The sequence below is a fragment of the Electrona antarctica genome, assembly GCF_951216825.1.
Source record: "Electrona antarctica genome assembly, chromosome: 2".
In the NCBI taxonomy this organism is placed as follows: Eukaryota; Metazoa; Chordata; class Actinopteri; order Myctophiformes; family Myctophidae; genus Electrona; species Electrona antarctica.
Genome location: NC_136807.1, coordinates 33,629,814 through 33,655,166, shown reverse-complemented (window position 1 = coordinate 33,655,166; position 25,353 = coordinate 33,629,814). Strand labels below are relative to the sequence as shown.

At 40.4% G+C, this 25,353-nt stretch overlaps 3 protein-coding genes across 6 annotated transcripts; 2 read left to right on the top strand and 1 right to left on the bottom strand.

The window, feature by feature from the left end:
• The first annotated feature begins 365 nt into the window (after positions 1 to 365).
• Positions 366 to 8,646, top strand: rad21l1 (RAD21 cohesin complex component like 1). 4 transcript variants are annotated; one of them, XM_079489102.1, is made up of 14 exons: positions 366 to 461; positions 910 to 1,085; positions 3,183 to 3,312; positions 3,833 to 3,938; positions 4,056 to 4,159; positions 4,322 to 4,426; positions 4,849 to 4,950; positions 5,113 to 5,235; positions 5,478 to 5,707; positions 6,388 to 6,469; positions 6,626 to 6,774; positions 7,699 to 7,809; positions 7,933 to 8,007; positions 8,285 to 8,646. In XM_079489102.1, the coding sequence occupies exons 2-14, from the start codon at positions 939 to 941 to the stop codon at positions 8,474 to 8,476; spliced, it is 1,656 nt and encodes a 551-aa protein (XP_079345228.1). In that variant the 5' UTR covers positions 366 to 461; positions 910 to 938; the 3' UTR covers positions 8,477 to 8,646. The 4 variants fall into 4 exon arrangements, with proteins under 4 accessions (XP_079345228.1, XP_079345231.1, XP_079345230.1 ...); XM_079489103.1 differs by lacking the exon at positions 366 to 461 and adding an exon at positions 678 to 806; XM_079489105.1 differs by lacking the exon at positions 4,322 to 4,426.
• Positions 8,647 to 13,132: 4,486 nt separating this feature from the next.
• snpha (syntaphilin a) lies at positions 13,133 to 16,536 on the top strand (the record flags this gene model as incomplete). Its single annotated transcript, XM_079515106.1, has 4 exons — positions 13,133 to 13,176; positions 13,301 to 13,429; positions 14,670 to 14,819; positions 15,285 to 16,536. 4 exons carry the CDS (start codon positions 13,133 to 13,135, stop codon positions 16,534 to 16,536), a joined length of 1,575 nt encoding a protein of 524 aa, XP_079371232.1.
• A 1,811-nt stretch (positions 16,537 to 18,347) lies between these two features.
• On the bottom strand, positions 18,348 to 24,265 carry LOC306912904 (peptidyl-prolyl cis-trans isomerase FKBP1B-like). The gene is made up of 5 exons (XM_079489359.1): positions 24,129 to 24,265; positions 23,965 to 24,012; positions 21,661 to 21,773; positions 21,070 to 21,244; positions 18,348 to 19,361 (listed from the first exon to the last, which is right to left on the bottom strand). The coding sequence occupies exons 1-4, from the start codon at positions 24,163 to 24,165 to the stop codon at positions 21,113 to 21,115; spliced, it is 330 nt and encodes a 109-aa protein (XP_079345485.1). The 5' UTR covers positions 24,166 to 24,265; the 3' UTR covers positions 18,348 to 19,361; positions 21,070 to 21,112.
• Between the last annotated feature and the right edge of the window lie 1,088 nt (positions 24,266 to 25,353).

Below are 25,353 nucleotides of genomic sequence, written 5' to 3'. Positions count from 1 at the left end.
GAGAAACTAATTTGTTTCATTCATCAAGTTCAGCGGATCATCATGGACTGAAGTTAATATTAAACGGAGGCTGGTCAGCAATGCATTAATAGTTACAATTACACAATTAGCACTATCATACGGCCTAGTTATTGTATTGACGTTTAAAAGTGTTTACCGTAGTCTCGTACTGCATGGTGTTGTTCGGACGGACCACCATTCCAGTTTCGCACAAGCCCAAATAACTTTGACCTAATGGATTATCCGTAGCAAGTGTCAAAAAAAAGAACAGATCTACAAGCAACAAACGTCTTGCGTGGCGATGCGTTGATTGCTTGAAGATCTGTTCATTTGACACGTGACCCTGTTTCGCGACGTAGTGTACAGTGACATTATACGCGGCAATTTCATTTGATTCCAGGAGGAGATATCAATTCCATGCCCATTGTCCAGCTGCTGCGGTGCTGGCCTAACATTAAAAGGTGAATTGGAAGTCATAGTTTAAATGTAACATGTAAATGTAATATAACGATAAATACATGCCAGTGATGCCACGTGTTGGACTAGAAATGTAACACGGACAAGATTAGCATTTGAAAACTTTGAAAAGTGTGTTTGAAAAGGGCTGTGACAGTGTCAATAGTTCACTATATTTTAGCAAGACAGGCTAATAGCAGCCATATTAGCATTATGATGAACTAATGGACAGACCGTCGTCACGTCAATCGACGCTAATGAGAAGTTAATTAGTACATATTGTTAATTTGTTATAGTAATGTAGCTTCTGTAGCGAAAGGACGACTGAAATGAATTCAAACTTTACTCTGGTATTTATTTGACCTATACTTTACTAAAACTCTGTACTATGCTTGCTGAAACGAGCAAGCTCACAATTCACACGTGTAAGCTTGTGCCTCTGCTTTGTTACAGAACCGAACCGAGCATCTGGAGGATTCAGCATGCTGTTCTACACGCAGCTGTTTGCGTCCAAACGTGGACCTTTAGCCAAAATCTGGCTGGCAGCTCACTGGGAACGTAAAATCACTAAGGCACATGTTTTTGAATGCAACCTGGAAAGCACCATTGAAGACATCATCTCCCCACAGGTAAAACAACAATTATATATATATATATATATATATATATATATATATATATATATAAATGAAAAGCCACAGTAGGCAGACAAGAGTAGATTTCAGAATTGAATAACCAAAAAAGGCAAATCTTACAGTAAGTTGCAGGCAGGACAGCAGTCCAAAAGGGCAAAGCTTACAGTGAGGATGCAGGCAGTACACAAAACACAGAGGCGACAAAGTATAAACTGAGTGTGTGAAATTAGTCCAGTTTTATTGGTGGTGGGTTGATGGAAAAGTGAAATGGGCATGTCACGACACTGTTGGGCTGATGAGGGACTAGGGAGTGGAAACAGGTGTGCGACAAGGACTGAAGTGGAGTGGAATTGAAAGTAGGAGTGACAGACTGTGACAAGTGTGGATGGCCTCCAGCAGGTTACAATTTAAATAATGGTCCCTATCTGCTCAATCGAAGGCTGGTTTAACCTTGGGGGAGCTGGGAGAGATACTTTGTGACCTAATTTTGCTCACTATTATGCACACATATTTATTGGAAGTTTGTACTGTACAATCGAAGGCTGGTTTAACCTTGGGGGAGCTGGGAGAGATACTTTGTGACCTAATTTTGCTCACTATTATGCACACATATTTATTGGAAGTTTGTACTGTAATATTTGGAATGAAGTAAAGCATTTTAAACTTTAGCTTTCGTTGGAGTGGACGTGAGTGCTTTTAGTTTGTGCGTGTCATTAAGTTTCTATCTCGCAGGCCTCATACACAAATTTCAAACGAACATGCCGTGTTCTGTCTGTGTTTCATGGCCGCCTCAATGCCTTTCCAATGGAAGTCACATGGTTTGACCAAACACTTGTGTTTGATGGGGGAGGGGGGCAATCAAACACAAGTGTTTGTTCAAACCACGTGACTTCCATTGGAAAAGCATGAAACACAGACGGAACACAGCATGTTTGTTTGAAATGTGTGTGTGTATAGAAGCCTCAGGTGAGGCCTCTATCACCCTGGGCAAGACCTACGCTGTAAAGACTCATAATTTTTTTGGGCGGGAGTTTAGCGGAAGTATCGCCCAAGGAAATGACGTTGATGCTTTACAAATCAAGTGTTGTGATAGGCCTATCTCACAGCCCGCTTTCCACGCCCACTTCCGGTAAATAGTGGTGTCTTTAACATGAGCATTTACACGTTCTTTTCTCTGGAGAATCTTAAGTACATTTTCTAATGTAAAAATGTGACAGACCAATATTATTATGAAGCAAACAAGATGGTAAATCAGGTCGAACAGATAGAACAAACCTTACCTTGAGAAAACAAAAGTTGTAGACTTCTTAAATTACCTCTGTTAACATGGAGCGTCTATGGAGTGACGTCACGCTATCACCACTAACCCCGAAAGGGGGCGTATTTAGGGGGGCGGGGAAATTCTGTGAGATAGGCTTATTGGGCGGGAAATATCGCATCCGGGGGAAATACATCTGACGGATGTTCCGGAGGATACATCCGCCGATAGCTTCTCTGCCTTACGTTGTGACCAGGCTTTTCTTTTCGCAGATAAGTAAGCCTGGGACCGAGGCTAGGCCTCTATACACTGAGGACAGATTATCAATAACAACGAAAGAAAAGAGAAGAAAATGCAGATATCCCCCAAGAAACGAAAGACAAAATGATCACTTACGAAGTTACGAACATTACTAAATGACAAAAGACTAACAAAGACAAAAAACAATAATCAAAACAAACAAAAAAACAAAACAAAACAAAAAGTAGTAGTTTGCATTGCACCTCTGCCAAAATAAAGCTTCACTTAACTCTGTTCACAACACACTTTACGTGACAAGATAAATGTACAATATATTTATGTGTCACACCTACAGTACGTGCCTGATCTCTACTTAGACTTTAGTATGTTTATCTCTATAACTACAGTATATAGACAGGAATTCTGGTCCAAATGACATACCATATCAGACCAAATCATGTTCCTAGATTGGAGTCCTACAAATAAATAGGGGATCGGATCATATAAAATGGGGGCCAGTGGCCTGTTTACCTGGTATCCTAGTTATGTTGTAGCATCACCATGTGTAAGTGTGTTTCTGTGTGTTTCTGTAGATGAGGATTGGCTTGCGGACATCTAGTCACCTACTCCTGGGAGTGGTACGGATCTACTCAAGAAAAGCCAAGTATCTCCTTTCAGACTGCAATGATGCTCTGGTTAAGATTAAAGTGGCATTCAGGCCAGGTAATTTATCTTTGTGTTGTCACTGTCAGTGGAAACATTAGCATGGTTGGAAATTTACAAAAGTAATAGTCGTGTGTGCACATTCAAACCTAACTAGTCCAGGTGTTGTGTGAAATAATTTGTTTGTGAAAATTATCCATATACTGGAGTTTGTATTCCATGGTGCATGTTTTCATGGAAATTAATAATAGCAGCCAATCCTGGCATTTTTACCAGGTGACGGTTATTTTATATTCATCTTATCGGATTCGGAATTGAATGAAATCATCAGCCAGTAAGATAACAAGAGTAATTTCCTGCACTAGCAGAAAGTATGCGTCATATTATATTTAGACTGTTAGCCTTTCTAAGTATCACAGCACACAACTGAATAACCATTTTGAGTTCAGAATTTTGGTGCTGTACTTTCCTGTGCCAGTTCTATAAAAAATATTAGTTATTGACTGCTGTCTTTCTATGACTGCCCCCGGGCCCTCCTCCCCCAAAACGACCCCCCCCCCCCCCAATGTCAACTTACCAGGACAAACTCAAACTGATATGCCTGCTGACGCGCTTGAGGCCACAACGAAAGCCATCACCTTGGCCGAGGAATTCACTGACTTTGACACTCAGCTGCCAAGCCCACGGTACTCTTTAATTATTATTATTTTGTACCTTTTATTCGTGCCATGTCTTCTTTAATTAAAGACTAGTACACATTGATATGCCCCTTACAACCTGTTCTTTCTTCATGTGGACACAAGTAATATCGACCTGGAGGACAACTATTCACGCAACCAATGTCGAAAGGAGGAGATCACTCTCAAAGAAGATTTTAGCAGTAGCTTTCTAATACTACAGGATTTTGGTAAGAACAAATGTTCCTGGATGTATTTTTTAATTAACAGTGTGAGTAATATTTATTTGATTTACTGTACCATTAAGTTTAGTTATTTTCATCCGGCAGTATAAAGGTGTATCAAAGTAGTCCCTTATTGATTCTATAATTGTGCTTTCCTCTGTGCTTTAGGAGGTGAATCACATCACCCGCATGGACTGATGGACATGACCTTCCAAAGCCTGGCTGACCCTCGAGATAATTTTGGGGATGAAGACAACGGCATAGACGTGCTTGGTAGTGGACAGACTAGAGTGCGACATTGGACACGCTACAGTTTGACAGAGGACTGACTGACTAGAGTTTGGCAGACTAGAAATCTGCAGTGGACTGACTAGAGTTCGGTAGTGGATGGGCTAGAATTAAGTGTCTCTCAATAGAGTTGGGTAGTGGATGGACTAAGCTTGGCAGTGGACTAATTAGGGCTCTTTGGTAGACTAACTAGATCATTACATTTAAATAAATACATTTTATTCAAAACTGTTACTATATAATGACATTGTACAGCCTGGGATTTTATTCCTCTCAAGGGCCATACCTATAATTTACAGTATGGTTCTTTTACTGTCACGGCTGCTGTGTGAATATGATATCTACCTCTCACCTTATCTGAAAGAGGAATGACCTAATTCGATGTTTTTTTATTTTAATGACTACAGATTGGGTAACAAGCTCAAGTGATAATGCTTTTCAAGAGGATAACATCACAGAGGAGCCACCAAATGAACTGCTAGAGACCCCCACTAACATTATCAACGAGGGTAATGTCTCTTGAATATTTTACTTAAGCTTCTAGCATTATTACAGCTGCGTTTGACTGCCATTGGTATTAGTATTAAATTACTACATAAGGAGACCGCTGCTTTGGTGATTAAGAGATTTAGGACTGAGACATATTACATTTTATTTCTTATGTATTCTAGAACCTATGGAGGTTGATGCCCCTAGATCAGATCCTATGGAGGTAGACCTTCAAACAATGAGTGAGACCACTTTGCTTGCCAACGAGGAGGAAGGATTTGCCCTGGAGCCTGTGACTATGACTCGTAAGCTTAAACCGCTCTCCCTTTAATTGTAATAATTTCGAAACATACCGTTTACTACTTGCATACTTTGGAAGATTTAGAGGGCGGCCACTCTACCACAGTGCCACATTTGCTGGAGGGGGGCTTTAAAGTGCATGAGGTTCTGTTTGACAAGTGTGCCTGTCAATATTGTCTGAGAAACACACTCAAAGAAACATAATTAATAGAGAAACAAGCAAATGTCCTGCATCTTCTCCCCTCAGCCAACTCTGACAGAAAGAGGTTGAAGAGGAAAAGGAAGCTGGTCGTGGACGAGGTCAAGGAGTTGTCCAACGAGGCCATCAGACGGCAGATTGCAGACTACTCTAACCTGATCGGCCCATTGGACATGGCGCCCCCTACCTACAAGCTCATGAAGTGGAAGGAGAACGGTCAAGCAGTCAAACTCCTCAGCCGGTTCACCACTGACGTCCTACATGCACAGTTACTGCAGGTCCAAACATTTATAGTGAATTTGTTAACAGGGTTGCTACTCTTTTGGAAACCTACAAAAGTAATGGAATTTCAAATTCCCATTTTCCTATTCTGGTTAAGTTATGTAAAATAATAAAAGGGAAATGGAGTATAGTTGTGATGCTTTGTCAGTCAGGATGTCTTTGTCTATACTATAGCAAATGCCCCCGATTTGTCTACATGCTAAACTTGTCATGGATATTTCAATGCGGGTAATGGAGACGTTTTGGAAAGTCTTTGTAATGAGAAAGTGTGGGAACCCTGAGTTAAACCTCATACAATGTGAACATATCATGTTGGCATATAAGTCGTGATCGTATCATATAAGCACAATATATGTCAACAGCCAGCCTCTATCCTGAAAGTCTTTGAAGTTATCTTAATTATAACTTTATATTATATGTAGTAGTTATAAGTAGTTATAGAGGATATGTGCATGACATCATCATCATACCCGGAAGTTATGCGGGAACACCTACTGGGTGGTAAAGAACTTTCTGGCTTTGACAGCCCATACATCCAGAAAAGTCCTATCTGATTGCATTAAACAACGTTAAACTCACTTTGCCACTCACTTTATGCATGTGAATACACTCTATATTAGTAGTATTCATGTACAGTATTATGTATTTGTTTTATTGACCCATTTTGCATTTGCAGCTCTTTCCCAATGATATGTTAAACCAGAATGGTGACAGAGCGAAAGTCAGAGTGAGTGATGAAGACGAGCACAGAGCAGGAGGTAGGAAGGTGCACGTTAGAGCATTAATTCGGTCATCTAAGTCTTTTTTGCAGAGCTTATGAATCTGCATAATATTCACTGTCTGTATTAATGTTTGTAAACGGTTGTGTATTTGTTTTAGCTGTTATTCATTTTTTGTATTTGTATACTGTATAGGTCAGAAAGAGTGCAGCCTCCATACTGCAGAGCTCAGTTCTCTGGATCAGACTGTGGATACTGAGAGACTGAGGCACAGTGCTGAGCTGACTCCTCTTGAGCACGTGAGCGATGGCAACCCACCCGAGAACAGCATTGAGCCAGCACAAGTAAGCTTTAGTAAGCATGTCTCTCTGTGCAGGAAGACAAACAGGAAACAAACACTATAAGGAGATGCAACATACCCAGTTCCATTCTGAAGTTGCATGTGTGTTGTTGTCCCCCCCCCCCCGAACCCTCTCTGTCCTTTCCTGTCTCTACTATCTAAATAATAAAAAAATGCTGAAAATATAAATTGAAGATGGCAATAATCTATGTAGTTTAAAACTAAACTACATAAAGTGTCTTCCATAGGTATTCATCAATTGGGTTGGGATCTTGTGACAAGCCATAGTCACGTGCAAGCCATAGTTAATGATTCATGTTATTCATCATTATGTTTAGAATAATAGCAAAAAACATAAAACAACAAAAAGGCAGCGAATCAGGCAAAACAGTACACAAGGACACGAATAACAACACAGAGATTTAAAAATCAACTACCTATCGTAGGATAAAGGTGATTACTCACCAAATAACTTTGCATTGATCTGCAGTGTCCCTTCTCTCTAAGTGGACCCAAACAATGCCAGGAAATTGCCCCTCACAGCCAGACAAACTGTTCTTGCTGACAGTCTGATCACATCCTGCATTTAGTCACCTGCGGAAGAGTTGCTCTCTTTCCTTATAACATTAATGCACAATCATTCATTGAATGTGTTTTTTTTAACAACATTTCTATTTGCTGATGTCTTTCCCAGAGATTGAAATCGAGGTGTCACTTAGTCAATGTTCCTATTGAAACACTAGATATTGAGCAGTCTTTGCGACTGTATCTCCCGCTAAAATAACAAAACTCTTTTCATAGTCACTTCTTAATTGTATCATGCCGTCCACTAGTATGGAAGCGAATTTGTTGTTATGTTTCTGCACTCTATTAATTTGTTACCTGTCTGTGTATTGTTTATAAACATGCTCTGTCTCCGCTTGTTGAGGATGAGAATGGGTTGGACTTCTCACACTCTGGCCTTCCATCAGAGGATTCAATGTTTGTCCATCCATCAGGACGGAACAGGGAAAGTCAATCGACCATCATCCCCACTCAGGTGCTTACAGTTAAAAACACACACACACACACACACACACACACACACACCAGTGAGAAGTGCATACTTGACTAGAGTGTAACTGACTCAGACTGTGTGATTTGATGTTTTCCTGCACTGCAGTCTGACCTGAACACCCAGGACCGTGAGGAGAGGAGGCTAACCCAAAAAACTCAGAAGCTACTCAACACTCTTAGAGTAAGGGTGAAGAAAATAATAAAGACTCATGATACAGGCTACATGACTTTTGTATTTGGAACAATAACAACTTTCAAATTATCCCCTATAAAAATCAGTATCACTCCATACTCATGGAGTATATTCTCTGTCGTACGAGAAATCGTCTAAATTTGTTATTTTCGGTGTACAACACCATCGACAATGAGAAGAGGAGTTGTTGTCAGAGTACTATTAGAGAATGGTGGTGGTAAATTTGTTGTTTGTTTGTGTGTGTGTGTATGCACGTCTCTCACAGAACCTGGACTGTGGCAGCAACAACACCACGTTCAGCTTTAAGTCTCTATGTAAGCGGAGCTCTCGCGCCCGGGCATCATCCACCTTCTTCTACCTCCTGGTCCTGAAGAAACAGCAGGCCATCGAGCTGTACCAGAACGCTCCCTATGAAGACGTCCTCGCCACATCTGGCCCCAAATTCCATGAGTCATAGTTGTGCAGTGTTACAGTACTGAGCCCTAGAGCTTGGCTGCCAGAATGGTTCGGAAAATTAGTCAGAGAGTCCCCGGGTGAAATTAAATGGACTATTTAATGGAGGTTTGTGGGTTGACAAAGAACCTCCTCCTGGCATATGGCAGTCTTAATATGTCTATGAATGTGTGTTCCTCTTGCTTAAAACATTCTATATTATATCAATTATTTTATTTATTTTGAAGGGGGGGGGGGGGGGGGGGGGTTGGCTTGGAAAAGGACTGATGTCACATATGGTGGTGGGGTGTGTGTTACTATTTTATGTCTGCAGTTTGAAGTTGTGTTGAAGGCTGAGTTCAGCACTTCAGCTTAGCTCAATTGCAGTTTGTTTATGGGATCAAGTTGCAGCTCCTCTCAAAACTATATTAATGATTTTACTACAAACAATTACATACATGTTGCAGTATGCCGTTTTGTTAGACCAGCTATGTGTCTTTGGAAAAGTTTAAAGGGTATTTTGAGAGGGGCTCCTATATTTGATCCCATAGACATCAACAAATAATATTCAACATCAGTCTAATTTTAAATGTTTTACAATTGTGTTAATATGTTCTCAAGCTTAGAGGAATATCTCTCAGGTTTGTAATCCATATTTTGTTCCTGTGAATAATATACCTCCCATGTCATTGGTTAGGCAATCACACAAGTTAAAATCCAGTTGCATTTAAATATAGGTATTTATTGTATTTGTTTACATTTGTATTAATGCTCATTTGATCTGGAGGGGAAAAAAAGATTTTAACAAATGTTTGTGGCTTTTCTAATTTCTGTAAATAGTTTTGGTCTGGTTAGCCTATATAAAAAAGAAAAAACAAATTATATTAAATGTTATATATTGTTATAATAAAATAACACATTTGCTGATACATTCATGTGATTTATTTCCCTGAATAGTCGTTTTGTTTTTCAGCTATTTAGCTCTGCGATGAATCGATTCAGTTTTTGTGTATTAACTACAGTATATTAACTGATCTTATAGACACGGTAGTTCACAGATGTACAATATGGTAACAGACAGTACAGTATGTATGCCCACCTGTTCATCATTTTGAAATGATTATCGGACGCTGGCTCTTTAAGAGCCACTAATGCAGTAGACGCAGTTACAACGTATCGTCTCCGCTGCAGGAATGGACCCTCATCAGCACCGTTCTGTTCCATCTTTTCCATCTTCCACATGTGACTGCATGCATTGCCCACACAACCACAACGATGCACAACTTCGCCGATCTGACCAAATGGTACTGTACATGTATTATTTATTATAATGGCTTGAACGAGCATGATCTATAGTTTTTGTGTCTACTCTGCAGATGATCGTATATATCCCCGTTGAATAACCGTATGTAGGGCAGGACTAAATTAGTTTTGTCAGCTATTTCTGAATCTGATCATGAAGATTACTTGCAATGGCAGTGTTTTACATACTATTGTTGATTCACAGCATACACATGTATGCACTTTAGAAGATATGACTTTTCCCCGCTGACTGTCCAGCTGGACTCCCCTGACGTGACGACTCCCTGACGACCAGTGTGGTCAATATGGTGCTCGTAAACTCCATCTCTTAGTGGAATATTGATTGTTCAAAAGGCAAAGGGTATCATCTCCGCCGCACTTTGATGTAAACAACAGACGGTCCCCCAATTAAAGCATTTCACATTTTGGCATCGTGGAGTTGAAATGGAATGAAAAGAGCTCGGGCAGCGGGCTCTGTGTATGGACCGTATATGGACGTGCTTCAACTTCAGCTGTCCCTTGCGGATCACTGATATTCACTCTTACGTAAGATGACTGCGTATTATTGCGTATTCGCCACCTGTTGCGCAGAGGTGAATCCACATTGCCTGTTGTGCACCAAGAGAAATTGGACGACACGCGTATACGCACACACGCACGCACACACACACACACACGCACACACACACACACACACACACGCACACACACGTCTTTATGTTATGAACTTATGTCTCTGTTCGTACAAATTCTGGCCTCTCTATTTTTTCCTTTTTCTACTACATTATCCACATAAAGATAACTGTAATTTCCTCCAGCTGTGCATATCACACTAATCACAGTGTGATCTCAGCTTCTTTTTTTGAGTGGTGCAACCACTCCAAGGAACCTATGTCCTAACCTATGTGACTATGTTTAGAGTACCAGACCAGCAGGGGCAAAAGTGGCGCTGTTGTGCCAGAAACAGAGAGAGAGAGATAGTGTTGCACTGTTGCCTGCTAATTACAGAGAGAGAGAGAGAGAGAGACAGAGAGAGAGAGAGGCAGGGGGAGAGGGGAGTTGCACCACTCAGTTCACACGGGTGTGATTTTTTTATATATATATAATTTTTATCCCACGATTTTGCAACCCTTTTTTTCACCCAGTGTCAATTATCTAATGTAATCCTGGGCGCTACACTTGCTCTGCCAACCTGGGAAGGGCAGCGGACTGACCTCATGCTTCCTTCAATGCATGAGGAGTCCAAGCTGCATCTTTTCACCTGACAGGGGAGAGTTTTCCCGGCCGGACGTAGCGCGTGGAAGGAACACGTTATTCCGACCAGTCCTTTCCCCTCCATCAGGCGCCCCGGCTGGCCAGGGGGAGGTAGTTTAGAGACCAGGATTACTGCATGTTTTTTGTGAGGGTACATACCCTAGGGTTCACAGGGAGAACATGCATGCTCCACACAGAAAGGCCCTTTCGCCAACCCCGCCTCGGGTATGGGCACTGATGACCCGGAGGAGGAAACACGCCCCCATGCAGCGCCCACAGCGTCCCCAGCAGGAATCGAACCCAGGCCACCGTGCCCGTGATCTCAGCTTTTAATCAACTCAATGACAAATGACAATAGTCAATTCTACAAGATACTGCCATTTGCACATTAGGCTTATCCATTTGACAGCACACATGATCTTTGCATATATCCAATATAGTCTAACTACAATAACAATAAATTCATAGCATTTAGTCAAGCAAAAATACAAGTCTACAAGTTCTAACATAACCTGCCCCATGTCTAAATGACATGCTGTACGTACATGGCTAAATCCTAATTTTTCCCCACAAAATAACTTCATGTCAGTAAGTAACACCACCGCATGATGGACTATAAAATTAAGGTTTCATTTTGTTTAGCTTTAGTATGTAAATTACTTAAATATTCAATAGATATTACAGCAAACACATGGTGGTGAATTACCAGCCACAAACATGTCGGTACATTTGAACTATCTCATTTGAAGGTCCTACTATTCTTTATTTGGATCTCCATTTGTTTCCACAGTCACTATAGTCTTCCTGGGGTCCACAACATAAAACAACACACAATATACATACAAACAAGTTAACAACTGACACTCATCAGTCAAAACCTAATTGCACTATTAAAAATAAAGTTTATTATTATTAAAATGCCAATGATAATTAGATAATATAGACAATAGACAATATAGCAACATAGGTTAAACATGTTGATCATTCCAGTTGTGTGGACTCTTTCATTAATATTCATTTAAGATATATTTGCTTCTGAATTTAATATTTACAGATATTGAGTCCCACTGGTGGGTGCCTCTGAAAATAATTAATACATTATTGAAGTATAAATGTTGTTTTGGAAGTTCCTAATATGAAATGCTGAAATTGCTGCTGACATTTCCTAAGACATAGAAAAGCAGAACAACACTGTTCTGTTCTGGCAAGAGAAGAAATGGAGGCATATCATACCACATTAACATTAAAACAATAAAATCAATACATCACAGTAACACTATTACATCAGTGACATTATACAAACTACCCATGCAATGACAGGTATAAAGTTAAGGGAGCTCTGAGAAAAGCATCCTGTGTGTTCCATTTAATTCAACTGTTTTAGTAGTCTCGCTTTGTCGCAATATTAAAATGTGTGATGACCACAGAAACTACATTCATTGTCTATTTAATTACTTCCTAGTGTCATATTTTCCTTGTTTCAGGCCTTTTCAAGTTTATTTGAAGGTGGATGACTTTTATTTTAGGCTATAAGACCAGGGTACGGATGTATGCAGGATGCAGCTGCAGTGACTGTGAGAGTGAACTCACTGTTCCCTTGTGTCAGCACTGAAAGGAGGCTTTATTTGGGCACATGGTGGCTAGACGATTTTTCAAAGTTGTCATTTGCTTCCAGTGAGGCAACACGTGAAGAAAGGCCATCTTATTGTCTTAGTTTGCTGCATTGTATTTCTCTCTACAGAATGATGTCATATAAGATATAAGCTATTTGTGTATTGTGTACTCTGATGGATCACTCACTGTGCTGGAGCACATTGTGTTGCAACTATTTTCTCTGTATTTGTTTACTGATGATTTATATTAGTGTATCCCAAATTGTGTGTCGGGACCAATTTTTGGGTCGGGACACAGTGTTATATCGTTTGTGTGTAAATATATAATATGTGTGTAATATATCTTTTAGGTAACAAGCTAAAATAGCCACTGCTTTAAATTGCAGTTACAATGCAATGACATGTTTCTGCTTGTTATTGCTTGGTGCAGTTCAGCTCTGAGGCCTCCTAGGCTCTGTGTCTCTCTCTAGAGACAGTCGCGGTACAGGAGACATCAACGCCGCACAGCACAAATGTCTCTCCCTCCCCCTCGTAAGACCCCTGCAGGTCAGCGCAGGTATTGTTCATTCTGTCTCTCACGTCTGGAGTCAGTGATATAATTATGAGTGCTGTTGTTTGTACAACTTTTCATGATGTCATAATGTATTTGATTGGTCTGTAACATGATCTCTCTGTGCAAGGCGCTCAGTGGGCACTGGTGGCGGAGGTCGGTATTCCCACAGTGATGCATCCAGTACCAACACGTATCCTGGTCGAGGCAGGGCTAACGAGGGCAGTCCCACAGCCCGGACATATCCCAGTACACCCAGGTAGGATGTTACTTATAGAACTCCACTGCTCAAAAGGTTAGCAATAGGGGTGGGACGATATGGGTACCTCACGATACGATATATATCGCGATATTAGGCCCTCGATAACGATATATCGATATATTGTATGAAATTTCATCAACGATATATCACAATATCTGCAACTACAAAATACTTGGAACTATTTTTGTGCTCGGACACAGGGAGGGACACACACATAGCTGTCTATAGGAGTGGTTGCACCACTCAAACACTAAATGAATACTCAATAAACTCCCCCTTTGACTCATACCCTCATCACAAACACTACCAACTGACCATTATCACTGGTATCATCATAATACCTCACAAACACCACCAACTGACCATTATTACTGGTGTCAGTGGACTTGTCCACTGCTGGGGAAATGCATTCTGCATTTTGTATTCCCACAAAGCTGTTTGGACAAATCACCATCCAGTAATTCAGTACTTCTGGTTGCTGTGGAATGTGAGAGTGGGATTTGCTTTATTTTAGCTGTCATTTCCTCCTTTTCTAAACATGTTGTTCATCACTTCATTATGAACAACATTATTTTATTTCCAATTTTCTTTTCCCGATATCGATATCGATATTTTAATAATCGATATCGATTATTTATCGCGGGAGGACGTATCGATATATATCGCAATATCGATATTTCAGCACACCCCTAGTTAGCAAGACGTCGTGTCCTGTTGGACGCTAACCTGGATAATGTTGCTGAGACGCTGTTGGGCAGAAATCTTGTGTTCAAAACCATTACTTTTCAGGAAATGGACAAAATAATCTGCATTCCCATCGATCCAATACAATTATTATTTTGTCACAAGCTGTAAATACTTTTCATTGGTTCAATATTCATAAAAACCTACAGACAGACCCCTTTAACCCACTTAACCCCTTTCAACCTGCCATCCCTACTTTGGGCATGTCATTACAGGTGTAGTAAAATTAGAATGTATCAAAAGTATTGCTACTCATGCATAACTCTGACATAGTACAATATAATTTAATTTGTGAAAAAAAGAAGGAAAAAAAAAAGTAATGTACAAGGTTTCTGCCAGCAAGAAAAGCAACACAGACCAGAAAAACACCACAGTCAACCGTTCTTTAACATCCACTCACTACTTCATCATTGTGTGTTGCAACAGGACTTGTGATTAAAGTTCTGAGATAATGTGAAGCATTTGAATGCAAATGACGCTGGTTTAAACTCAGGCGACAGGCACGGCAGGCCACCTGCAACGACAACCATGGAATCAGGCCCCCGACCCCGGAACAGTACCTCACACCCCTGCAACAGAAGGAGGTGTGCATCCGTCACCTGCGCGCCAGGTTGAGAGATCATGTGGACAGACTGCAGCACAGGTGAATCTTGACAGATATTGTGAGTGCTTATATTCCTGTCTGACAAAGCTATCAATTGAAAACGACACAAAATTTCCAATTCCAATTTTCCAATTTCCAAGGACATAACTGATTAAATTCAATGTTCTATCGTCTAGGTTCAGTTACAGCTGATTCATAAATTTTTGTATTTTTTGTTTCATGATCTGTTTCCTCAAACACAAGTATTTTTTTTCTAATAATGATTAAAAATAATCTGTATAAGATGTAAAGAAGGCCATTTTTGATTATTACATTCATTGTTGAATACTAAAGAGGGAAAGGCAATTTTACCAACTACAAAATGATTAATAGTATCGGATTACTGGACTCCGTGGATTTGCAAACAAGTTGATCCAAAGTTGCAAGTTTCCACTTTAATTGTTAATTGCTCTTGGGAAAAAATCTATTACTGCTAAATCAGCTGCATTACTTCTCCTCCATCAGGGATTGTGAGATAGATGAGCTGAAGACCCAGCTGTGTCGGATGCAAGAGGACTGGATCGAGGAGGAGTGCCACCGCGTGGAAGCCCAGCTGGCTCTCAAAGAGGCCCGTAAAGAGATCCAGCACCTTCAGGATGTGGTAGAAACCGTGAGGACCAATCTGAGCAGCCGGGAACCAGAGCCTCACGACCACAAGCCATACCCAGGTCTGCAGAGACCTCAGCCGGGTGGGAGATCCCGCTCCTGCGGCTGCTCTCCGGCCAATACTCTAAGCCGCAGCGCCACGTACACACGGCTGAGCAGCGAGGCTCTGGCACTACAGGTGGAGCGCAACTTAAACCCTCCTGACCTCAGTGGAGCGACGCGGCCAGCGGGACAAACCCACCTGGTGCTGGAAGCGGCCCTCTTATCAGAGCAGCCGCCCCCCACCGCCGCCCATGGCCGAGGCCCCTCGGCTGCACCTCACTCACCCACCTTTGAGAAGTTGTGCAGTGGGGGGGCCGTGTTGCCAATATCACACTCCTGCCACACTCTCAGCAGTGGCTGCAAATGCACTGGACACGGCTACCTCCCACATCATCATCATCTGTTCCTACACTTACCTCAGGACGAGCCTCCCAGTGCAGCTGCAGCGAGCGCCCCTCCTCCTCCAGCGCCTCCAGAGAAGAAACCAGAGGTTCGCTCTCAGGCCTCCAGCCCAACTATGACCTGGCTTTCAGATGAACGTGGACACGAAGAGCTCAGTATTATTTCTTTATCGGCGGACGTTTCTCACTCAAAGGCACGAGCGTTCCTACCCTCTCTACCTCTGTCTTCACCGCCTGACCTCTCCTACAGCTTAGAGCCGAAGCCAGTGGAGATGACAAGGGTGCCAACTGTGCCCCAAACCTGCCAGCCACAACCTTTAGTTCAGCCATCACAGAGGCAGGACGCTACGGTAGTGGAGCTGGAGGGAGAGGAGGAGGAAGAGGAGGGTGAGGGGGCAGATGGAGTCGGGGAGGAGGAGGCGCTTTTGCCACAGCGATGCCACTGGAGCAGGTACTTCATGGTAGACCTGCTGGCATTGGCCATGCCCATGGTCCCTACGGTGGCATGGCTGTGCCAAGGGGCTCAGCGCGAGGTCAGGCCCATGTATCATATTGGCTCCCTGCTGAGGGGCTGCTGCGCTGTGGCACTGCATTCACTGCGTCGCAGAGGTATAGGAGCAAGAGGAAGAGGACGTCCCACCAATATGAACGGAACGACACCTATCTGAGACTCATGTGTCTGCATGACATACATGAGGACACACAGCCATGACATGACCCATCTGTAGCCATGTTGACAGACACGCAGCCACACACGAAGCCATGATGGCATACACACAGCCATGACATGACCCATCTGTAGCCATGTTGACAGACACACAGCCATGACACGCATGCAGCCATGATGACACACACATGCAGCCGTGATGACACACACATGCAGACGTGATGACTTTGTAGTCTGAGTGACTTTGAAGTATGTTTTCGTCATTACAATACTTATTTTGTAAGTGCTTATTTTTGTGCAATTTAGCTTAAGAAATATTACCTTAATTTCAGTTACTGCAAACATACCTATGTCCCATTCTATCGTCAGATTTGCCATGATATCCTTGTGTTTTGTGTTCATTTCTTGCCTCAGAGATACAACTGATTATTAGTAATAAGAATATTTCATGATTAAAATAGACTTAATGCCGCTGCCTGCAATTTCAAGTGGCTTTAACTAAACAGGTTATTGTTGCATGTAGCCCAAGAAATGTTCTACCCAATTATTCTTCCATCCAGCTGAAAAGTCTTGTTAGAATCTTGAACCTTTTGATACCAACATTTATGTATTCACATAAATGAACCTTTTGTACCTCAAGAGCTCTCCTGCACGCCCACACAAGAGCCAATAATTAATCATTAAGACTGATTTATACATTGTTGTAAACAACGGTGTCGCTCGCCGGAAATAGCAGATCTATAAGCTCACAATGTATTGCGGATGCGATGCATTGTGAGCTTACTGATCTGCTGTCTGTGGCAATACTACTGCAGGTCAAAACGAGGCCTTCATCTGCACAGTGGCGTTCATATAAGATAAAATAAAAAGGTTCTCTCAGCTTGAAGATGGAATAACAAATAATTCCATATCTCAATATAGCCACATAGAAATTCTTGGTAATAAACTACAGATTCTGAAATGTTATTTTTCCCAATGACTTCATATTGAAGACAATACGTAGATTGTTATGATTTTTAATGATTTGTGAAAATCATGCCACATTAGACAAGGGGACTCTAGATGTGAATATTTTGAGATTGCTGGTGCATCTAAACTAAATATTGCTTTTGTGTCATTGTCTAACAACAAAACAAGTATAGGCCTACTCAGCTGTCAGCACTGAAAATCAGATGCAAACTATTAACTTATTTAAAACTAGTAAAGATAAATAAACGCCAACACTCATTCAATGTGGCTGCAAGATAGTCTGTAAATGAATGACAGACAAATGTTACAAAGCAATCAAAAGCACAAAATTGATGTTCAGTTTAATGCCTCAATGACTTAAAATAAAAAATGACAAATTCTGGAGCAATGCATGAGTTGTTTTGTTTTAAAGGAATCCTTTAGTTTATTTTCCTTCGCTTAGTAATATGCTAAAACTCAAAACTATGCTGATAGAAAGCCAACACTTTGCAATTCAGCTGGAATACTGTGATAGAATGCATATACGCTTTATGATAAATACTTGCACTTACTGGCCATTATGTTTTTTCTTATTTCCAAAACATGTACTGTATATGTTGATGCAGTAGCTCATTTCAACTGTGTGGAGACAGGATGAGACATTTGGAAACTGGAATGCCATCGATACCAAAGGTTTGTTTGATACAGCATATTGCAGTTTTACACAATTGTTAATATACTGTATGTTTCAGTAACTTGCCATTAATCTTTTGCCAATAACCACATACAATATCTCAAGTGTTTAAACATGAATACATAATATTAATACCGTATCTAAATGTCCAACAGAAGGAATGACAGGAGTTTGTGAAGAAGTTCAGTCTTTAATGTGCGTGGAGGACGGTTACAGTACAGCTTTAAAAACCTCCACAGCTTCATAAACAATTCGTTGAAATAATTATGGGCACAACCCAGAAAAAGAGTTGCGCAAAAACTGTGTCAACATGTCATGCAACTTTAAAACCTTATGCCAAAGAGCAATCATTGTGTCTTGGCATTTACCTGAAAAGCAAAAGATGATAAAAATCATGTCTTCTTTACCAGGTTTTGAAGACTTGCAAGAGTAATATTTCCAGTAAGTATAGAACCAATAAAGAAATCTGTAGTTAATTTATTACAGCAATATTGTGCCATATATTTTAAATTAATTCCTCTGCTGTAATGAGTCCCTCCTTTCTTTTTTAAATTAAGACTAATGCGAGATGTGTCACAAGGAATTTAATTTATGTCCACATTGTTGTGATTGATGTGAAACAGACATTTATTCTTTTTTATTTTTCATTATTCAAGACAATTTAATACCCGCAATCAATACAGTTGCTAATGGAAGGCCACACAGAGCCACAGGAATGAGACTACCAAACTATCAAAACATGATCCTGATGGCAGATACAGTCAGCAATTTTGAAATCAAATTACAAAAAAAAGAAAAGGAAAAAAAACAATCACCATAAAATAAAAATACATAGAAGACTATAACATGATACATGGAAGTATGGCCTATGACTCTTTAAGGCAGTGGTTCTCAAACGTTTTCATTTCAAAATCCTCCATAACTGTGAGAGTATAAACAAAAGACAATTTTATACAGTCTCAGAGATACAGACCCTGTAAGGGTACATTTGGACTACCTCAGGGAAACCCAAGGCCACTTTTGAGAACCACTACGTTATGGGATCTAGAGGATGAGGTTTTAACACAAAGTGACGTAACATCATATCTAAATGGAAAGAGTGAAGTAGTGAAACTATTAGACAAAGGTCCTATGCAGGAATCATCTGTTAACCTTTTCCTCCGTGTTCCCGGATAGGAGTCAACCTGCGTTTAAGAGAAACAAAAAGGATTTCAGGTCTGTGATCAAAGATTGATTTACAGTTCATTGTGTTGCCAACAAAAACAGATATTCAAGCCAATGACACAGCCACTGTTGCTTGTAGATCAGTTCTTGGCAGCAAGCAATATGTCATTACTACAAAGTCTGAATTAAGCTATAGGGATGCACACTTTCCTTGTCGGTATATTTGGAAATAGGATGACATTCACCGATGTCAATAGGCGATATTAATATGTTGTCAAATTCTTTCACCATATTTGTTTTTTTCCCTGGCTGGCACGTTTCTTTTTTCACATTGAGCTGTATCGGCGCAGAATTTCCAATCGGTGCATCCCTATTAAGCTTTAACTTTAGGGGAAATATTCATATTGTAAACACACCATGACAATTTAGAGTTACTAGCACTACTAAAGGCTACAGAACTGTAGGTGTTTAATAGCTGATAAATGCTGCGCTACTGAAATACTGAACTAAAGGCCTAAGGAAGTGCTAATGACTGTAGCAAAGCCAACTAGCCGTAAGCTGTTATTGCTTCCAGGTTTCATGGAATAAAAACCTTGGGCCCGTATTTATAAAACCTCTCAGGAGGAAATCGCTCCTAAAAGCCTGAAAAAAAGTGTTGCAAATCTGGTTCACACTCAATGTGAAATCATTACCCTGAGCAGAAATGAGGACACGAAGGTGAATCCAAAGAGACAGCACAAATAGGTTGTGGATGCATAATCCTTAATGTTGTGGATAAACAATGTTGTCTTACAGTGTAGCCTCGTATGCAAATTGATAAAGTCTATCATTTTATGAGATTGATTTATCAATGTTGACAATAGACTTTTCAGCCTATAGTAATTTGTTATATACACATACAGTGGTGCTGTTGTCTGAATTTTATCAATCAAACTATGGAGATGAACATTACACTTTTAAATGCATAGCACTTATCAGCGGGAAAAGGTTAAACCGTGATTGATTCTCAAAATACAAAATGGCTTAAAATTAGTGCAGGAAGCTTAATAACTATGCACCATGTTTACTCTGAGGTCAGAATAGTTTTAATCCTGCTTTAAATTTCAGCACGACTCCAAGGTGTGATTCTGAGGTGCTTGATAAATAACAGGCCCATGGTCACTATTAACACATAAAACACGAACAAAGCTATATATAGCTACTAGTACATATGACAATGAAATGAATCCTGTTAACTAGTTTTGGGAAAGGTTTCTCTTCATGTTATATTACTCTTTGAATTTGAAAAGATCTCCAGCACCACAGAGGTTGATAGGTCACCAATGACGGTGCAACGTGAGCGAGCATCCGCCTTGTTCACTTTGTTTATGCAATGAAGTGCAATTATGAGTCCTGTTCCGTCATGCAATAAAAGTGAATAGAGAGAGAGAAAACAAAATCACTACATCCCGTTGCTCACTAAAAACAGATAACAATTGACAATATTCACTTTACACTTACAGTATATCATGACAAACTGGCTATACAACACATTATCCACCTGCCTAGCATCCATATTCTTGGCCATGTCATAACGGGTTAACATTCATCTAAAACAGCAGACGACAAGCATTGTGAGCTCGTAGCTATAATTGCCGACAAGATTTTGTGTAGTGGGGAAAAAAACAGAAGGGGCCTCTGGTCGTCCAAGTATAGGGTTAAAGAAGTGGTTAAACATTCAATCCTTACCCTGAAAATTTGAGTGGAATTATACAAAGTGAGTGCAGAGCCTTCAGACTTCCAGGCCAAGCAACTCCACCTCAAAGATGAGAGTTGCATTAGGGGGGATGACGCCCGGGTGGCCGTTCTTTCCATAGGCAAAGTCAGGGGTGCAGGTCAGCTTGGCACGCTGGCCAACACTCATCTGTGGATGTGATGGCAAGCAGGACAAAGACTCATTGTAGTGATCTGTAGCATGTCGCGACAAGAAATTATCTTTCAGGATTAAGTGTTGTATTAAGTGAAGAAACTTTTCATGAAATGGAAAATATAACTTTCAAACTGTTTCAATGGATTCAATGTAGTTATTTTTTTAATAACAACAACAACAACCTCTTGTTAATCATTTTCATTGGTTCAATTAAGTTTTAGCCTGGCCTCCATATTTTGGGCATGTTATTAAAAATAGAAAAAATATCAGATCTACAATACATTTGAGTGACACTTTTGCGCAACATTGTCATTCGACTAAATAGGGCATTCATTTATGAAAAAACAAAAAGCTTAAATATGGAGATACGTTTGTCTGACAACAACCATACATATCATGTATACATGTACCTTTGCTACGCCCTCCTCCCAGCCACGAATCACCTCCCCTTGTCCGATCCTGAATTTGAAAGGCCTTCCACGATCTCGCGAGGAGTCAAACTTTTTGCCATTTGTCAACTTGCCTGTTAAAAGAAAAGAAAGCTGGTTAAAGCAGCACTATGTAACTTCTTTTTTTTTAATTAAATAAAATGTAATTTTGTCCAATCTGTATTGTTAATACAATATAACTTTTACAATTGGGGTGTTAGTATTTTGTCTCCCCGTCAAAGGTCATGTCTTACCTAGACATAGGATCCCTGACACACATTTTGCATGAATACAGATTAGAAAACTACAAACAAAATAGCGAAGATTGAACGAAAGTAGCCTTCTCCCTCCATGGTATTTCTGGTTAAGCCCTAACCAATGGGTCTTAATATAAGATGTCTTATGGTAACAGTTTTCTGAAAAATGAACCTATTTCATCTCAAGGACCACCAAAATTGTATGTATTTGGCTGCAGACCCCTATCTAAAATATTTTGTTCCAACAGGGACCTCCGTAGTTAAAAATGTTTGCTTCACATTGCGTCAACTCGGCAAGTGAGGCGCTGTGGGCTTGTATATCTGCTATTTTTGAACGCTAAAATCTGAAAACGACAGATGCTTTCTCAGGAATTTGCCACAAACTATGATAAACACTGAAAGAGGTAGCCCCATATGTGCCCTCTCCCTACGCTCATTCTGTAGCTCCGAGATGAGGTCACACACAGGGCCCCTCCCACCCCGTTCAGAAACGGCGCAAGGAACGATTCTTACCCTTTTCTAAACAATGAATCGAAAACATGAAGCGGTAGAAAGGGTTTACACTAATTCAAACTTAGCAACGTCCAAGAAAATCCAACTTTAAACGGTTACACGAGCGTCTAGCGGTTGTTTAGCATGTTTTTCAAGGAAGTTGAAAAGCTTTGGCGCCTCCCCGGCGCCTCCCCTGGTCGAAATTTTCCAACTGACTTCAGTTCACTCGACATGCACGCGCACACGCACAAATCCCTTGATAAACATGGAAGCGGCTGACTAAACCAACCGCTGTAACGCTCGTAACCGTTTAAACTCAGATTTTCTTGGACGTTGCTAAGTTTGAATTAGTGTAAACCCTTTCTACCGCTTCACGTTTTCTATTCATTGTTTAGAAAAGGGTAAGAATCGTTCCTTGTGGAAACATGCGCCGTTTCTGAACAGGGTGGGAGGGGCCCTGTGTGTGACCTCATCTCGGAGCTACAGAATGAGCGTAGGGAGAGGGCACATATGGGGCTATGAAAGAGGCTGAATGTGAAGGTAGATCATAAGTCTACTCTACTTCCAGCACTGTTACAGCCGGGGCTGAGCGATATATTGATACCATGGTATGAAACTAGATATCGTCTGGGATTTTGGATAATGAAGTGGCATAAATGTTGTATTTTACTGGTTTGTAAGGCCTGCATTACATCATTATAGTTGTCATTTTCTGAACGGACTTTCTATTATTTTCCTTTTACCCATACATGTGAAAAAATAGCATTGTGTAATATTCTGCAAAAGCACCAATAGCCATCCACACAGTACAGTCAAGAGATCAAAAATATTGTTAATGAAGAACGAGTTTAATAGTGCCACTAATTCAAGATCAGAACCAATCAAATGAAACCTAACAAGATGTATTCTGGAAATGACAATAACAGTCAGAGGTCTCGATTTAGTGTAGTCAAGAGATTTGCAAATATTATAGGTATATTGCAATGAATGTCGATTTAGTGTAGTCAAGGGATTTGCAAATATGAAAATGTATGTATATGTATTTAATGAAGTAGCATTATAATTAATATAGTTTCGAAATGCTCTTTAATGTCAGAATTAACTTTGGTGTTGAATCTGACAGATAATCAGACAGGGACTATCGTTTTATTTCACAAGGGTTTAATATAATATGTGCTGTAGAATAAATTGACTCTCGTGAGGACAGTAAGGTTTTATAACATTAAAATGTACATTAATCTCATCCACCGTGTTCAATTGTTGTCGTTAATTAAAAAACACCGCCACGGAATGCGGAAACTAACAGCCTCAGGCTAGAGCTTAGCAGCTAAGCCTGAGCTAAGCGAAGCCTTAGCTCTCGTGCTAATGCTAACGTTAGCTAAGCGCAACAAAAGCGGTCGCTGGCCATAAAACGCAGATCTACAAGTTGACAACGCATCCCGCATACGTCGCATAGCGACGCGTTGTCGACTTGTAGATTTGTGCTTTTTGTCGCGAGCGGCACCGTCGTACTGCGAGGCATGAATTGGGGCCTCACCATCGTAGTGAACGACGACTTGCTGTCCTTTCTTCGGAAACGTCTGTCCTGTAAAATAAACAAAACAACATATATATTTTTTTAAATACACGAAATTATGAGGAAGTGCGAACATAACATGTGCCGTAATAACGGGACGAATAAATGGGGTTATAAATATTTACCGTCTCCCGGGGATAAGGTCTCAACTTCGACTCCCATTTTCTCTCCCGAGCCTATTTTTTTTTCCTCGTTTGGTTTCTTTACCTTCCTTTCCTTCCTTGGTTTGTCTCACCAGCTGAACCATAGGCGGCTTCCGGTTACTTGAGTTTCAGAGTAAAACTAAATATTTATCTCACAGAACTACACCTTTATTTATTTTTATGAAATACATATTAAAAACTATATATATTTTTTTCTCTCTTTATTTTTTTGGATACATAAATAAAGGAATACACACACGCACGCCCCCCCCCCCCCCCCCCCACACACACACACACACACACAGACACACACATGCGCGCGCACGCACACACACACACACACACACACACACACACACACACACTGTGTATGATTTTTTTTATATAAATAAGGATACACACACGTTTTGCTCTTTTAAAAATACTTATTTTATTATAATTATTATATCATTATTAAAACGGAAATGCATTACTTAAAAGGAAATGTGTAGATAGATAGATAGATAGATAGATAGATAGATAGATAGATAGATAGATAGATAGATAGATAGATAGATAGATAGTGAGTTAGTTAGTTAGTTAGTATTAGAAACCGATTTATAATTCAAGCTTTTATTTTGGAAGCCGAAAAGCTTGTTTCAGTTTATCTGCGTGTGTTTGACGTAGCTCTGTCTCTCTCATCCTCAGCCCACACATCCATCCATCCACACACCATCACCATGCCCCACATTCATGCTCTGCTTATGCACCACCCCCACCCCCACAGAGAGCCAGCCTTGCCCTTGTGAGCTGCTATGTAGGCTACGTCAGAGCTAGGATTGGGGGCGAGCACTAGACCTACTGCTGGTGAATGTATTCAGAATACATTTCTTTTGACAACATTTTTAAGATTCAAATATACAATTCTTTGACAGCCGAAATACCCTCACTTGGATTGTTTTAAATTTGCACAATTGTAAAAATGTAGGGGTACAAATAACAGCAATGACAGACTGTTAATGTTTACCCTGGCTCACTGAAGCAAGAAAAATAATAAAATAAAATAAATCAAAACATAAAAAATATGTTTGACTGTGCATTATTTGGTTATAAACTTTTATACTCTCAGAATGAAATAAATTGACAAGAAGAAGAGATATACCGATGTCCGTGTGTGTGTGTGTGTGTGTGTGTGTGTGTGTGTGTGTGTGTGTGTGTATGTGTGTGT

What these genes read in the sequence shown, in the direction of transcription:
- rad21l1 (XM_079489102.1), top strand. Translation starts at nt 939, where the DNA reads ATGCTGTTCTACACGCAGCTGTTTGCGTCCAAACGTGGACCTTTAGCC. An exon ending in ACTCAGCTGCCAAGCCCACG is followed by an intron (nt 3,939 to 4,055) that starts GTACTCTTTAAT and finishes TGTGGACACAAG; the next exon opens with TAATATCGACCTGGAGGACA. An exon ending in CACTAACATTATCAACGAGG is followed by an intron (nt 4,951 to 5,112) that starts GTAATGTCTCTT and finishes TATGTATTCTAG; the next exon opens with AACCTATGGAGGTTGATGCC.
- LOC306912904 (XM_079489359.1), bottom strand. Translation starts at nt 24,165, where the DNA reads ATGGGAGTCGAAGTTGAGACCTTATCCCCGGGAGACG. An exon ending in AGTCGTCGTTCACTACGATG is followed by an intron (nt 21,774 to 23,964) that starts GTGAGGCCCCAA and finishes TTCTTTTAACAG; the next exon opens with GCAAGTTGACAAATGGCAAA. An exon ending in GGGAGGAGGGCGTAGCAAAG is followed by an intron (nt 21,245 to 21,660) that starts GTACATGTATAC and finishes TCACATCCACAG; the next exon opens with ATGAGTGTTGGCCAGCGTGC.